Raw genomic sequence first — 13,671 nt, 5'->3', positions numbered from 1 at the left:
TTACAAGAGCAAAGACCTGGAACCATCCCAGATGCCCATCGGTGATAGACTGGATAAAGAATATGTGCGGTACATACACCAGGGAATACTAGGTAGCCATAAAAAAGAATGAGTTCGGGTTCTTTGCGGTGACATGGATGACACGGGAGACCATCATTCTCAGCAAACCAACACAGGAACGGAAAGCCACCCACCCCATGTTCTCACTCATAAGCGGGAGTTGATGAGTGAGAACACATGGACAGAGACAGTGGAACATCACACCCCGTTCCCTGTCGTGGGGTGGGAGGCAAGGGAAAGGAGAGCACTAGGGCAAACAGCCAACGCAGGTGGGGCTTAAAGCCCAGATGGTGGGTTGATTGGTGCAGCAAACCGCTATGGCACGTGTATTCCTCGGTAACAAACCTGCACGTTCTGCACAAGTATCCCAGAGTTTAAGGGGAAAAAAAAAATAACAATGCGTAGGGACACTGAACTCACTCAGCTAATCCAATTCTCCTCTCTGAGAGAACAACGCTGTGTTCCTGCTCCTGAGCTGACCTCTGAGACCTTGGTGGGAACTTCTTTCTGTCTTCAGCAGTTCAGCCTTACTCAGACCCCACTCAATGTACTGAGTTCTACGAGGGGCATGACAAATATTCTAAGCTTGTGTGTGGAGCTGAGAGCCATCTACAGACTGGGAGGTAATGAGTCTCTTGGGGCTTCCTTCTTTTGGGAGCTCAAGCACTCTGATTCCTCAGGGAGCCCTCCCGTCTCCATCAGTTCTGCCGAGAACCTGTACCCTCCTTGTGTCTCTAAAACGCAGCGGTCTAACTTGTTGTACGCCATTACGAGAAAGTTGGCAGAACAAAAGGAAAGCTAAAGCAGGCCAGATTATGGAGGTATGAAACAGAATTTCCCCATTCTTGGTAAGGTTTAGCAATTTGTGTAATCTGGCCATCAGAGAAATGCAAATCAAAACCACAGTGAGATACCATCTCACGCCAGTTAGAACGGCCATGATTAAAAAAGCAGGAAAAAACAGGTGCTGGAGAGGATGTGGAGAAATAAGAACACTTTTACACTGTTGGTGGGACTGTAAACTAGTTCAACCGTTGTGGAAGTCAGTGTGGCGATTCCTCAGGGATCTAGAACCAGAAATACCATTTGACCCAGCCATCCCATCACTGGGCATATACCCAAAGGTCTGTAAATCATGCTGCTCTAAAGACACATGCACACGTATGTTTATTGCGGCACTATTCACAATAGCAAAGAGTGGGAACCAACCCAAATGTCCAACAACGATAGACTGGATTAAGAAAACGTGGCACATATACACCATGGAATACTATGCAGCCATAAAAACTGATGAGTTCGTGTCCTTTGTAGGGACACGGATGAAACTGGAAAATATCATTCTCAGTAAACTGTCGCAAGGACAAAAAACCAAACACCGCGTGTTCTCACTCATAGGTGGGAATTGAACAATGAGAACCCATGGACACAGGAAGGGGAACATCACATTCCGGGGACAGTTGGGGGGTGGGGGGAGGGACAGCATTAGGAGATATAGCTAATGCTAAATGACGAGTTAATGGGTGCAGGAAATCAACATGGCACATGGATACATATGTAACAAACCTGCACATTGTGCACATGTACCCTAAAATCTAAAGTATAATAAATAAATAAATAAATAAATAAATAAATAAGAAATAAATAAGAAATTTGTGTAATACGCAAAGGCATATTCTACGTACTATTTTAAGTAGTCCTATTTTAAGAGCAGAACCTGAGTGTATGAGGAAATACAACTATGTCGTATGGGGGTATATTTTGCTTCAGGAGGAAAGAGAACATGTTATTCTCCTTTCATTATTGGAGCAGATCAATGGGGTCTGTCGGATTCTTTTGGCTCATGCTCTGTGATTCAGGGGGCACATGGCAGACGTAAACAGACTGAAAAGGCACCAGGGATATCTGTGAGCTGTGCCGGGAAGGTTCACAGTGATTCCGTAATAAATCTCGGGTCTTTACTCTATAATGAAAAATTACTCATTTGCATCCTAAACGTACAGCAGAGCATGTGCAGGTAGAGTGTGGAATAACTTTGTCACTCGTGATGAACCCACTTGGTCCGATATTTTAATACATTCTCCCATGTCTTTGTACTCATGTTTGATTTTCGGAGTGGATCATCGTTAGAATGAATAAAATCAGGAACACTGTAAAGCAATGCTTTGAACTAAATTTCAGTGTCTCTGGAAGCACTGGCGATATCACCGTGTGTGGCAACCCTGAAGTATCAATAGGCTGTCTCCACGCCTTTGAAACTACATACAGGTTCATGAGAAATGTCGTCGAAGGAAAGGTGGTTTTGGAATTGGCTGCTCTCTAGACTAATACGATGCAGCTACGCTTCGTTACATCCTAAAACAGGAAAGGGTCACTTGCTGGCGTAAAGCCCAGTAGGCATTAATAAGAGAAGGGTCAACTGAGAGAAAAAAATGCTTCGTGATGTGATTTTTATTTCTGCAGTTTGGAGAAGCGATTAACTGTTTTTGTGATGACTCACAGAAATAGGTATGAGCATGAGGATCACGCAGGACCACAACTGGGAAACATCTCTGGAGGCTTCCCTTACTGAAACCCAGACATAGGCATACAAGCTAAGACACGGCAACAGCAGGCTTCAGCACGAAACCGCAGAAATCTCTTGGAAAGGGCTTCCCTCTCCGAATGCAGCTTCCTGTCCACAGGATGCTCAAGGCCCAGGCACCTTTCTTCTTCCAACTAGAAAGACATACAAAAATGCCTCAACGTGACGTCGGAGGCCCAAACCTTTAGCCAAGGCCACTATGCAACAATCTGCTGTCTTCATCCAGGTTAGGACAGCTTGACCTTTGAAGACGCTAAGATCGTGGTTAAATCCAGGGTAGACTGAGATGCAGAAGCTCCAGCCAACGCAGTCCAGTCACTGGAAGACGAATGCAGTACCTATGCCTGCACCAACAGAGCCCTCCCTCTGGCCGTGGGCCTAGAACATGATTTTTTGGTAGCTGCTGTTGGGGAAGAGGCCCTTGGGCTTTAACCTGCGGACAGCCTCCCTTAAATGCTTGGGCTGCAGTGGGGGCGTTTCTCCCCACATCTCACACACGTCCAGGGCCTCTTCCAGCACCTCTCCGACGAAGACCTTGGCTATTCCAGCCATGGCAATGGCCACGTTCTCAGGCACCGATCTGCCAGTGATAGACTGCATCAGACCTGCAATGCGTGCTTTTGGGAAAGCTGACCGGCGAAACACTTCGTAGCGGGCCAGCTGCTCCTCAGACGTGGCAGACAGCAGGGTTGCCATCCTCTGAGCCTCCTCCGCATCCACGGCGGGCTTCCTGTCCTTCTTTCCTTTGGTGTCTCTTTTCCGTCTTTTGGCTGCAGGAGGAGCTGAGTCTGAGCCTTCATTGTCACCTTCTGTGAGGTCCATGACATCCTGACGGCTGAGCTCACCTTCCTGACCTCTGGGTTCTTCCAAGTGCCCATCTAGTTCCGCAGGGTGCCCATCCTTGTTGCTGCCCGTCAGACCTTGGGGCATGGCGAACATCTCAGCAGACACGCCTGTTTGCCTGCCTGTCTCCATGGGTGAGATTCAGGTCTGCTCCGTGACAGCAGGTGCAGCGGCAGAAGTTCCAGCTGGGGTGGTTTGATTATGGATCCCAAATGAGATTTTGAGAACCTTTCAAAGATTTTGGCTGCTATGTTTCCGGCGAGCCGTAGTTTACGCACAACTGGGCACAGCTCCCTGCCTCCCCTTCCCTCACGCAAACACACACACTGGGTTTTCCCACTTCCACAACGTGGAGAAACTTGTGGATGGAGAGTAGATTAGTTTTAGATCAACGCAGAATAAATTCTCACAAATTTTGGGTATTGCAAACAAACCCCAGCTCACAGGTCAGAAGTTCTCCTAGGAAAAGTGACTGCCTCGTGCTCAGAGTCACACGAGGGACCTCCAGGATGGGTCTGTCTGTGTGGCCGTTGCCTTCACCTGAGGAGGGTCTGGCTTCGACCTGATTCGAGTTCGTGGCAGGATTCAATGCCTCAGGGTTCTGAAACCCAGGCCCACTTGTTTGTTCTGCCAGCTGCCGGGAGGACGCTCTGAGCTCCAACAGGTGTTGCCCGGGTCTGGGCTGTGCAGCTCCCTGGGTCTGCACAGCCAGTGCTGAGGAATCACCCACAGGGGAATGGAATCTCAGGGAGGTTCAGTCCCTTATAGACAACTCAGATGATTGAAGTTGACCCAGCCCATAACAGCCATCGTTTCTGGGTATTCCTAATCTAATCAGGGGTTTGGGCGGGCTCCTCAATTCAAGGTTCTGCCCACACCCAAGGGAGGGTCAGGGGCAGGGCTAGGCTCTCGGAGTGGGGGGACGGAAAATGCAGCGGGCATTTCAGAATTCTGTCTTCCTCACTGAATCGCAAATTTCACATTTCACAACAGTGAAGAAAACATTGACAGTAAAAATGAGACATCTTATGAAGTTGCACGTTAGAAATCTTAAACGTCAGAGAAAACAATCTGTGACTCACAGGGAAACAAGTGGTTTATCTGATACTCCGAAAATAGACTGGGCTGGGTGACGGGAATATGAAAATATTATTTCAATTTTATCGTATTGTATTGTATTGTATTGTATTGTATTGTATTGTATTGTATTGCATTTTATTTATTTATTTTGGAGACAGAGTCTCGCTCTGTCCCCCAGGCTGGATTGCAGTGGCCTGCTGTAAGCTGTCTGCAGCCTCTGCCTCCTGGGTGCAAGCAACTCCCCTGACTCAGCCTCCAGAGTAGCTGGGACTAAGTGTGCACGCCAGCGCGCCGGGAGAAATTTGCATTTCTTAAAGCAGAGAGCAGGTTTCACCACCTTGGCCAGGGAAAGCCACCGCCTGGCCGGCGCCACGAAGACGCCCGGCCAATGCGGCCGCCGGCAGAAGGGCGCCGCCTACGGGAGGGATCAAGAAGCCTCACCGCTACAGGCCTGGCACTGCGCAAACTCAGAAAGTAGCCGAAGTCCACGCAGCTGCTCCTCCTCAAGCTGCCCTTCCAGCGCCTGATGCGCAACATCGCGCAGGTCATCATCCGGGACGTGCGCTTCCAGAGCGCGGCCATTGGCGCCCCACAGGAGCCCAGTGAGGCTTCCCTGGTGCACCTCTTTGAAGACACCTAGCCGTGTGCCATCCATAAATGCCCTGCCCTCTTCTCCCCTATAGATGTGTAGTAGCGCTCTGCTTTGTACCCTCTTCCAGAGGAAACACAATCCATCAATGGACCGTTTAAGCCTTTCTTGCTTGGGTACAACTTTTCGTGCAGTTGTACTTGTAAGCGTTGTACTTTATGCTTCTAGAGACTAGACCCTAGACAGTATCTGCTTGGAACAGTGGAGCCAGCTAGCTGAAACTTTATTGAGGCATATGTTAATTTCTTGTGAGGGCAAAGGCAGGCAGTGAGGATGTTAAGGTTATCACAAAACAGTAAATATGGGAAAATAGTCAAGTACAGTCACTTTATTTGTTAGATATCTGGTCACCACTTTACCAGCACCAGTCGGAGACCACATTTCTCGAGGAAGTCTCCAGATGTACAGTATGAGACAGACTTTAAGAATAGCAGTGAAGCTCCAGGTAACACCTCATTGTCGTTAACGTGTAACACAGTCAGCCATGAAAGCTGTCGAAGCTTTCTCCTGGAGAGGTACCACTTTCTACAGTTTTCTTCCTTCAGAGTCGTGGCTATGTGATATTATGTACTGAGAAGATTTCGTATGCGATTTTTAAAAAGTCAGGAAACAACAGATGCTGGCAAGGCTGTCAAGATATTGAAAGACTTTTACAATGTCTGTGAGAGTGCAGATCAGTTCAACCATTGTGGAAGACAGTGTGGCGCCTCCTAAGTATCTAGAACCAGAAATACCATTGGACCCGGCTCTCTCGTTACCGTGTATATACCCAAAGGATCGTCATTGATCCTACCGTAAGGACACGTGCACAGCTACGTTCATTGCGGCACAGTTTACAAGAGTAAAAACCTGGAAACATCCCAGATGCCCATCGGTGATTGACTGGATAAAGAATATGTGCGGTATATACACCAGGGAATACTATGTAGCCATAAAAATGAATGAGTTCGTGTTCTTTGCGGTGACATGGATGACACGGGAGACCATCATTCTCAGCAAACCCACACAGGAACGGAAAACCACACACCACACGTTCTCACTCATAAGCGGGGGTTGATGATTGAGAACACATGGACAGAGACAGTGGAACATCACACCCCGTGGCCTGTCGCGGGGTGGGGGCAAGGGAAAGGAGAGCACTAGGCCAAACACCCAACGCAGGTGGGGCTTAAAGACCAGATGGTGTGTTGATTGGTGCAGCAAACCGCTATGGCACGTGTATTTCTTGGTAACAAACCTGCACGTTCTGCACAAGTATCCCACAGCTTAAGGGGAAAAAAAAAAAAAAACAATGCGTAGGGACACTGAACTCACTCAGCTAATCCAATTTTCCTCTCTGAGAGAACAACGCTGTGTTCCTGCTCCTGAGCTGACCTCTGAGACCTTGATGGGAACTTGTTTCTGTCTTCAGCATTTCAGCCTTTCTCAGACCCCACTCAATGTATTGAGTTCTACGAGGGGCATGACAAATGTTCTGCGCTTGTGTGTGGAGCTGAGAGCAATCTACAGACTGGGAGGTAATGAGTCTCTTGGGGCTTCCTTCTTTGGGGAGCTCAAGCAGTCTGATTCCTCAGGGAGCCCTCCCGTCTCCATCAGTTCTGCCGAGAACCTGTACCCTCCTTGTGTCTCTAAGACGCACCGGTCTAACTTGTTGTACGCCTTTACGAGAAAGTTGGCAGAATAAAAGGAAAGCTAAAGCAGGCCAGATTATGGAGGTATGAAACAGAATTTCCCCATTCTTGGTAAGGTTTAGAAATTTGTGTAATCTGGCCATCAGAGAAATGCAAATCAAAACCACAGTGAGATACCATCTCACGCCAGTTAGAACGGCCATCATTAAAAAAGCGGGAAACAACAGGTGCTGGTGAGGATATGGAGAAATAAGAACACTTTTACAGTGTTGGTGGGACTGTAAACTAGTTCAACCATTGTGGAAGTCAGTGTGGCGATTCCTCAGGGATCTAGAACCAGAAATACCATTTGACCCAGCCGTCCCATCACTGGGTATATACCCAAAGGTCTGTAAATCATGCTGATATAAAGACACATGCACACGTATGTTTATAGCGGCACTATTCACAATAGCAAAGAGTTGGAACCAACCCAAATGTCCAACAACGATAGACTGGATTAAGAAAATGTGGCACATATACACCATGGAATACTATGCAGCCATAAAAAATGATGAGTTCGTGTCCTTTGTAGGGACACGGATGAAACTGGAAAACATCATTCTCAGTAAACTATCGCACGGACAAAAAACCAAACACCGCATGTTCTCACTCATAGGTGGGAATTGAACAATGAGAACCCATGGCCACAGGAAGGGGAACATCACATTCCGGGGACAGTTGGGGGGTGAGGGGAGGGGGAGGGACAGCATTAGGAGATATAGCTAATGCTAAATGACGAGTTAATGGGTGCAGGAAGTCAACATGGCACATGGATACATGTGTAACAAATCTGCACATTGTACACATGTACCCTGAAAGCTAAAGTATAATAAATAAATAAATAAATAATAAATAAATAAATAATTAAATAAATAAATAAATAAGAAATTTGTGTAATACGCAAAGGCAGATTCTACCTACTATTTTAAGTAGTCCTATTTTAAGAGCAAAACCTGAGTGTATGAGGAAATACAACTATGTCGTATAGGGGTATATTTTGCTTCAGGAGGAAAGAGAACATGTTATTCTCCTTTCAGTATTGGAGCAGATCAATGGGGTCTCTCGGATTCTTTTGGCTCATGCTCTGTGATTCAGGGGGCACATGGCAGACGTAAACAGACTGAAAAGGCACCAGGGATATCTGTGAGCTGTGCCGGGAAGGTTCACAGTGATTCCGTAATAAATCTCGGGTCTTTACTCTATAATGAAACATTACTCATTTGCATCCTAAACGTAGAGCAGAGCATGTTCAGGTAGAGTGTGGAATAACTTTGTCACACGTGATGAACCCACTTGGTCCGATATTTTAATACATTCTCCCATGTCTCTGTACTCATGTTTGATTTCCGGAGTGGATCATCTTTAGAATGAATAAAATCAGGAACACTGTAAAGCAACCTCACAACAACTTCCTCCTCCCTGGTTCAAGCAATTCTCCTGCCTCAGCCTTCCTAGCAGCTGGGATTACAGGCATGTGGCACCACGCTGGGATAATTTTGTATTTTCAATTGAGACGCGATTTCTCCATGTTTTTCAGGTTTGCCTCCAAATCCCGACCTCAGGTGACGCGCCCAGCTGTGTTTCCCAAAGTGTTGGGATTACAGGCATGAGCCGCCGTACCCGGCCTATTTTATTGTATTGTTTTTTGTTTTATTGTATTGTATTGTATTGTATTGTATTGTATTGTATTGTATTGTACTGTACTGTACTGTATGGTGTTGACTTATGTTATTTATTTAGTTTTATGCTATTTTGTTTGTTTGTTTTTACCCGAACAAACGTCCATCAGACCCAGTCGTCGAAGTGGCGCTTCCCTTGGCAACAAGGGAGGGAGGAAGTTGGAGATGAGGGTGGGGGCGGTGGAGAAGACACAGTTGCCCCAGGCTGTGCGCAGGCGGCCTGAGATTCCTTCCTCTGTGAGGCCTCCCTTTTCAGAGTAACAGTGGCCGCTAGGTGATGCCCGACGTCTACCAATGAGAGTGTCAGCCCGGAATGAATTGGGATCGCCTGGAGGGGGATGGGGGAGGGGGAAGGATGGAGGCCCCCACAGCACAGTGGGTCACCGCGCCCTCCCAGGCGATCCCCACAACTACTCGACCAGGGACTCTGGGGGGAGGCAGCCTGAGCCCCCACCCATCGGATCATCTGGAACTTCCGTCCAGAGACCAGAGACCGACTGGGAATTCTCTCCCTCAAGGTCCAAATCGAAAAGAATCACTGGCACAGACACCGGGACTGAGGCCATTTCTAAAAGACTGGTTTCTGCGTTTTTGGTATATCCGTGTATGTCTGTAACACAAAATTACTTATTTTAAACGATTTTTGTCCTCCTGACGTGTACGGTCCTGTGGTAGACAGACCAGGGGACTCCTCAGCTCAGAGTCCGTGAGGCCAGAAGGTGACGTCCTAAATTTCTATTTAGAATGAATTTAAGCACACCAGCCAAGCACTCTGCCGTGAAACTGTCGGCGGGAAGACAAGCGGGTGGGGGCGGGGGGGAGGTGGGGAAGCCGGGCGCGGTAGGTCCACGCCTGTCATCCCCGCAGTTTTGGGAGGCCAAGGGCAGGTGGATCCCTCGATCCAAGCCTTTGGCAACGTGGCGAAACCTCGTCCCTAAAAAAAAACACAAAAACTAACTGGTTTCATAACTTGGACTCCAAGTTAATAAATAGATAAATAGGCCGGGGGCGGTGGCTCACGCCTGTCATCCCAGCACTTTAGGAGGCCCAGACGGACGGATCACGGGGTCAGGAGATCGAGACCATCGTGGCTACCGCAGTGAAACCCCGTCTCTACTCAAAATACAAAAAGTTAGTCAGGCGCGGTGGCGGGCGCCTGTAGTCCCAGCTACTTGGGAGGCTGGGGCAGAAGGTCGTGAACCCGGGAGGCAGAGCTTGCAGTGAGCCGAGATCGCGCCGCTGCACTCCAGCCTGGGCAACAGAGCGAGAGTCTGTCTCGAAAAGAAACAAACAAACAAATAAATAAATAAATAAATAAATAAATGTCAGTAAATACATGGATTAAAATTGAAAACTAAAAAAAAAAAAAAAAAAATGTAGCCGGCCGGGCGCGATGGCTCACGCCTGTCATCCCAGCAATTTGGGAGGCCGAGGCGGGCAGATCAACTGGGGTCGTCAGTTCGAGACCAGCCTGACCCACATGGAGAAATGCCGTCTCTACTAACAATACAAAATCAGCCGGGTGTGGTGGCCCATGCCTGTAATCCCAGCTACTCAGGAGGCTGAGGCAGGAGAGTCACTTGAACACGGGAGGTGGAGGTTGCGGCGAGCCGAGATGGTGCCATTGCACTCCGGCGTGGGCACCAAGAGTGAAACTCCTTCCCCCGCCCCCCAAAAAATTAAGTGCTGTGTTCTGTTATTTTTGCTTCCTACCCTGAGAAGAACATAATACAGCTGTTGTCTGCCTGCCTGCCTGCCTGCCTGCCTGCCTGCCTGCCTGCCTGTGACAGGGCCTCACTGTCTTTCGCCCAGACTGGAGTGCAGTGACACCATTCATTATGGCTCACTGGCTGCAGCCTCCACCTGCCCAGGGTTAGGCGATTCCTCAAGGGATCCTACGGCCTCGGCCTCCCAAAGTGCTGGGGTTGCAGGCGTGAGCCACCAGCACCCGGCCCGAGTTAATACGTCTTGTCTCACTACGTCTTAACCACACACCCATGAAGGACTCAAGTCAAGAGAGAGTCGGCAAGAGACTCTCAGCATTCTCTTCCGAAAGCACGTGTGTCCCGAGCTCCTGTGGTTTTAGGTGGCCACGCGTAGAGGAGAGATTTCCAATGTTTCCAGAGCGGTGCGAGCCACAGCCATTCGGGGCATCCGAGCCGGAGATGGGGTTTCTGACAGCGACTTGAGGGCCAGGAAGGGCCAGAATCTGCCAAGGCCCGTGTTCCAGGGTGGGGCCCGATGGAACCCAAGGTAGAGGGAGTCCGCCGTCCGCACAGAGAGAGCCCCAGCCCTAGGCCCCACTGTGCAGACCGAATCAGAAGGAAGAGAGTCCTTCGTCCTACATGCCACATCCCTCCACCGAACTTGGGAGCGGAAACATGGAAACCCCGTGTTTCCAAACGTGAGGTGACTCTCGGTTTACAATGGGTCACAAGGGGCCGGGCTCTCCGGAGTCCGCAGGATAAAGAAGTCATTTCTTGCTCGGCCTCCCCCATCCCCTGGTAACTGTCGCTGGTGACTTTAAATGAGCCGGGGCCGGCAGGCCCAGGAGCCGCTACGGGGGGAGGGGGCGGGGGGGTGTGCCTCAGGCACTGCAGAAAGGAAGTGGGCCTGAGCCCGGAGGATGACGGTGCTGCAGGAACCCGTCCGGGCAGCTATATGGCAAGCACTAAACCGCTATGCTTACCGAGATGCGGTTTTCCTCGCAGAACGCCTTTATGCAGAAGTACACTCAGAGGAAGCCTCGTTTTTACTGGAGACCTGTTCTTACCGCTCAGGAAAGGCCTACAAAGCATATAGACTCTTGAAAGGACACAGTTGTGCTACACCTCAATGCAAATACCTGCTTGCAAAATGTCGTCTTGATCTCAGCAAGCTTGCAGAAGGCGAACGAATCTTATCCGGTGGGGTGTTTAATAAACAGAAAAGCCATGATGATATCGTGACTCATATGTTATTGAGTTTGGTGATTCGGCTTGCTTTACTCTCTCATCGTTGGGACACGTATATCGCAAGACAGATCCGCTTGCCAAAGCATCGGAGTGTTACCCAAAGGGCCTTCGTTTCAAGCCTTTCTTCTGGTATCCCTTTGAATCATTCTGTGAAATAGGTGAAAAGCCGGATCCTGACCAAACGTTTAAATTCACATCTTTACAGAACTTTAGCAACGGTCTGCCCAACCGTTGCACCACACAAGTACCTCGTCATAGTTTATGTCACAGACAGCCTGAGACCCTTCTTACGGAAACACCCCAGGACACAATTGAATTAAACAGATTGAATTGAGAATCTTCCAATTCAAAGTACTCCTTGAATACAGATTCCCCAGTGTCTTCCATTGATTCAGCTGTCATTTCACCTGATACCGTCCCACTGGGAACAGGAACTTCCATATTATCTACGCAGGTTCAAAAGAAGCCAAAAGCTGGTCGAAGTTTATCAGGACGACCAGCAGCTGTTAGTCCATTAACTCCAAGTGTTGGGATTTTGCCATTAGAAACCCCAAGTCCGGGAGATGGATGGATCCTATTTACAAAACTACACTAGTATTAGACACCTCCTGTCACTGACGTGCCATCCACCGGAGCCCCTTCAAAAAAGCCTGTTGCCAGAATCGGCCGAACTGGAGCACAGTCTGTCTTCTCACAGAGTGGACATAGCCGAGAGGTAACTCCAATTCTTGCAAACACACAAAGTTCTGGTCCACAAACAAGGGCATCACCTCAGGTATCGAGCCCCACTGTGGCATCTCCCCTAAATGCACTGCCTCGAAGAAATCCATGACTCTTGACTAGTGACAGCTCCACAACCAAGGAGAATAGGAAAAAAGTTAAAAATGAAGTGTCCACCTGAAATCCCAAACAGAAAAACAAAAAGTAAAACTAAAGAAGGAGGAGTAACTCGACCTCACATCGATGGCAGCCTGGAAATGACAAAATTGGACTCTTCCATCATTTCAGAAGGGAAAATATCCGCAATCACACCTCAGATTCAGGCTTTTAATCTACGAAAAGCAGCAGCCGAAGGCTTGATGAGCCTTCTTCGTGAAAGGGGGAAAGGTTATGTAGCTTTGTGTTCTCACCACTGCACACAAGCTATCGATATTTGGAGCCATCCACCTTCTCCCCACCACGATGCCGGTAGGGTACTGTGCCACATCGGAAGGGCCTATTTTGAGCTTTCAGAGTCCACGCAAGCTGGAAGAATCTTCTCAGAGGTTAGAAGGATGGAGAATTACAGGGTCGAAGGCATGGAGCTCTGCTCCGCAACACTCTGGCATCCTCAAAAAGATGTTGCTCTTTGAGTTCTGTCAAAAGACTTGACAGACGTGGATAAAAATTCGCCAGCCAGAGGCCTGGCGTGCCGCAGGGAACTGTTTCCGCTTGCAACGGGGACACGATATGGCAATTAAATTCTTCCAGAGAGCTATCGAAGTGGATCCAAATCATGCTTAGGCCTCTACTGCATTAGGGCGGGAGTTTGTCTTCACTGTAGAATGGGACAAAGCATTAGCTTGTTTTCGAAATGCTATCAGAGTCCATCCTAGACATTGTAACGCATGGTAAGCGGCAATGAAGTGTAAAGACAAGCTCTTATCGACGGTGCCGGTGCTCGCTGATTTTTCTCGTTAGATAGCTCTTTATTGCCATGAATTTGGTTACAGATACCTAGGGATGGTACATACTGGTCAATAACGTCTAACTGAAATGCTCTCTTACGAAATGTATGTCTTTAACAAACTCTTAAATTAACTCCCGATAATGGAATACCAGATCCTTATACTCAACAGTTGCAGTCTTCTACCAAACTTTTGCAGATACTGTAGTTGTCTTTCGTTCGTGTGTGTGTTTCTTTAGTTTTGTGACTGGATGTGTTACTTTTTCTTTGAACACCGAAATGGTGATGGGGACAAAAAGTGCTTGGGAAATTGGAAAGGAACAGCATAATCCACTTATCGGATAATAGAAAAAAATATTGCAACGATTCACTGGTTGCTGCTTTTTGACAGTGTTCCAGTTGATGGAGTTACTATTAAGAAGTCAGTGTACCCTTTTATTTAGCAGTATCTCCGTTTTACTGTTTTGTACTTGCGTATCAGTAGAC

The 13,671-nt window shown here is 48.2% G+C and overlaps 1 protein-coding gene and 1 pseudogene across 1 annotated transcript; one reads left to right on the top strand and one right to left on the bottom strand.

The window, feature by feature from the left end:
* Positions 1-3,019: 3,019 nt before the first annotated feature.
* Positions 3,020-3,571, bottom strand: LOC134736091 (TATA-box binding protein associated factor 11 like protein 2-like). Its single transcript, XM_063635441.1, has one exon. It carries the CDS (start codon positions 3,569-3,571, stop codon positions 3,020-3,022), a length of 552 nt encoding a protein of 183 aa, XP_063491511.1.
* A 7,540-nt stretch (positions 3,572-11,111) lies between these two features.
* On the top strand, positions 11,112-13,423 carry LOC134736100 (cell division cycle protein 27 homolog; annotated as a pseudogene).
* Positions 13,424-13,671: the final 248 nt, after the last annotated feature.

This window comes from Symphalangus syndactylus, chromosome Y, assembly GCF_028878055.3.
Source record: "Symphalangus syndactylus isolate Jambi chromosome Y, NHGRI_mSymSyn1-v2.1_pri, whole genome shotgun sequence".
Taxonomy (NCBI): Eukaryota; Metazoa; Chordata; class Mammalia; order Primates; family Hylobatidae; genus Symphalangus; species Symphalangus syndactylus.
The sequence above is the reverse complement of the archived record's forward strand: the minus strand, read 5'-3'. Positions and strand labels throughout refer to the sequence as shown.

Excerpts from the sequence above, each read along its gene's own strand:
- LOC134736091 (XM_063635441.1), bottom strand. The coding sequence starts at position 3,571 with ATGCCCCAAGGTCTGACGGGCAGCAACAAGGATGGGCACCCTGCGGAA.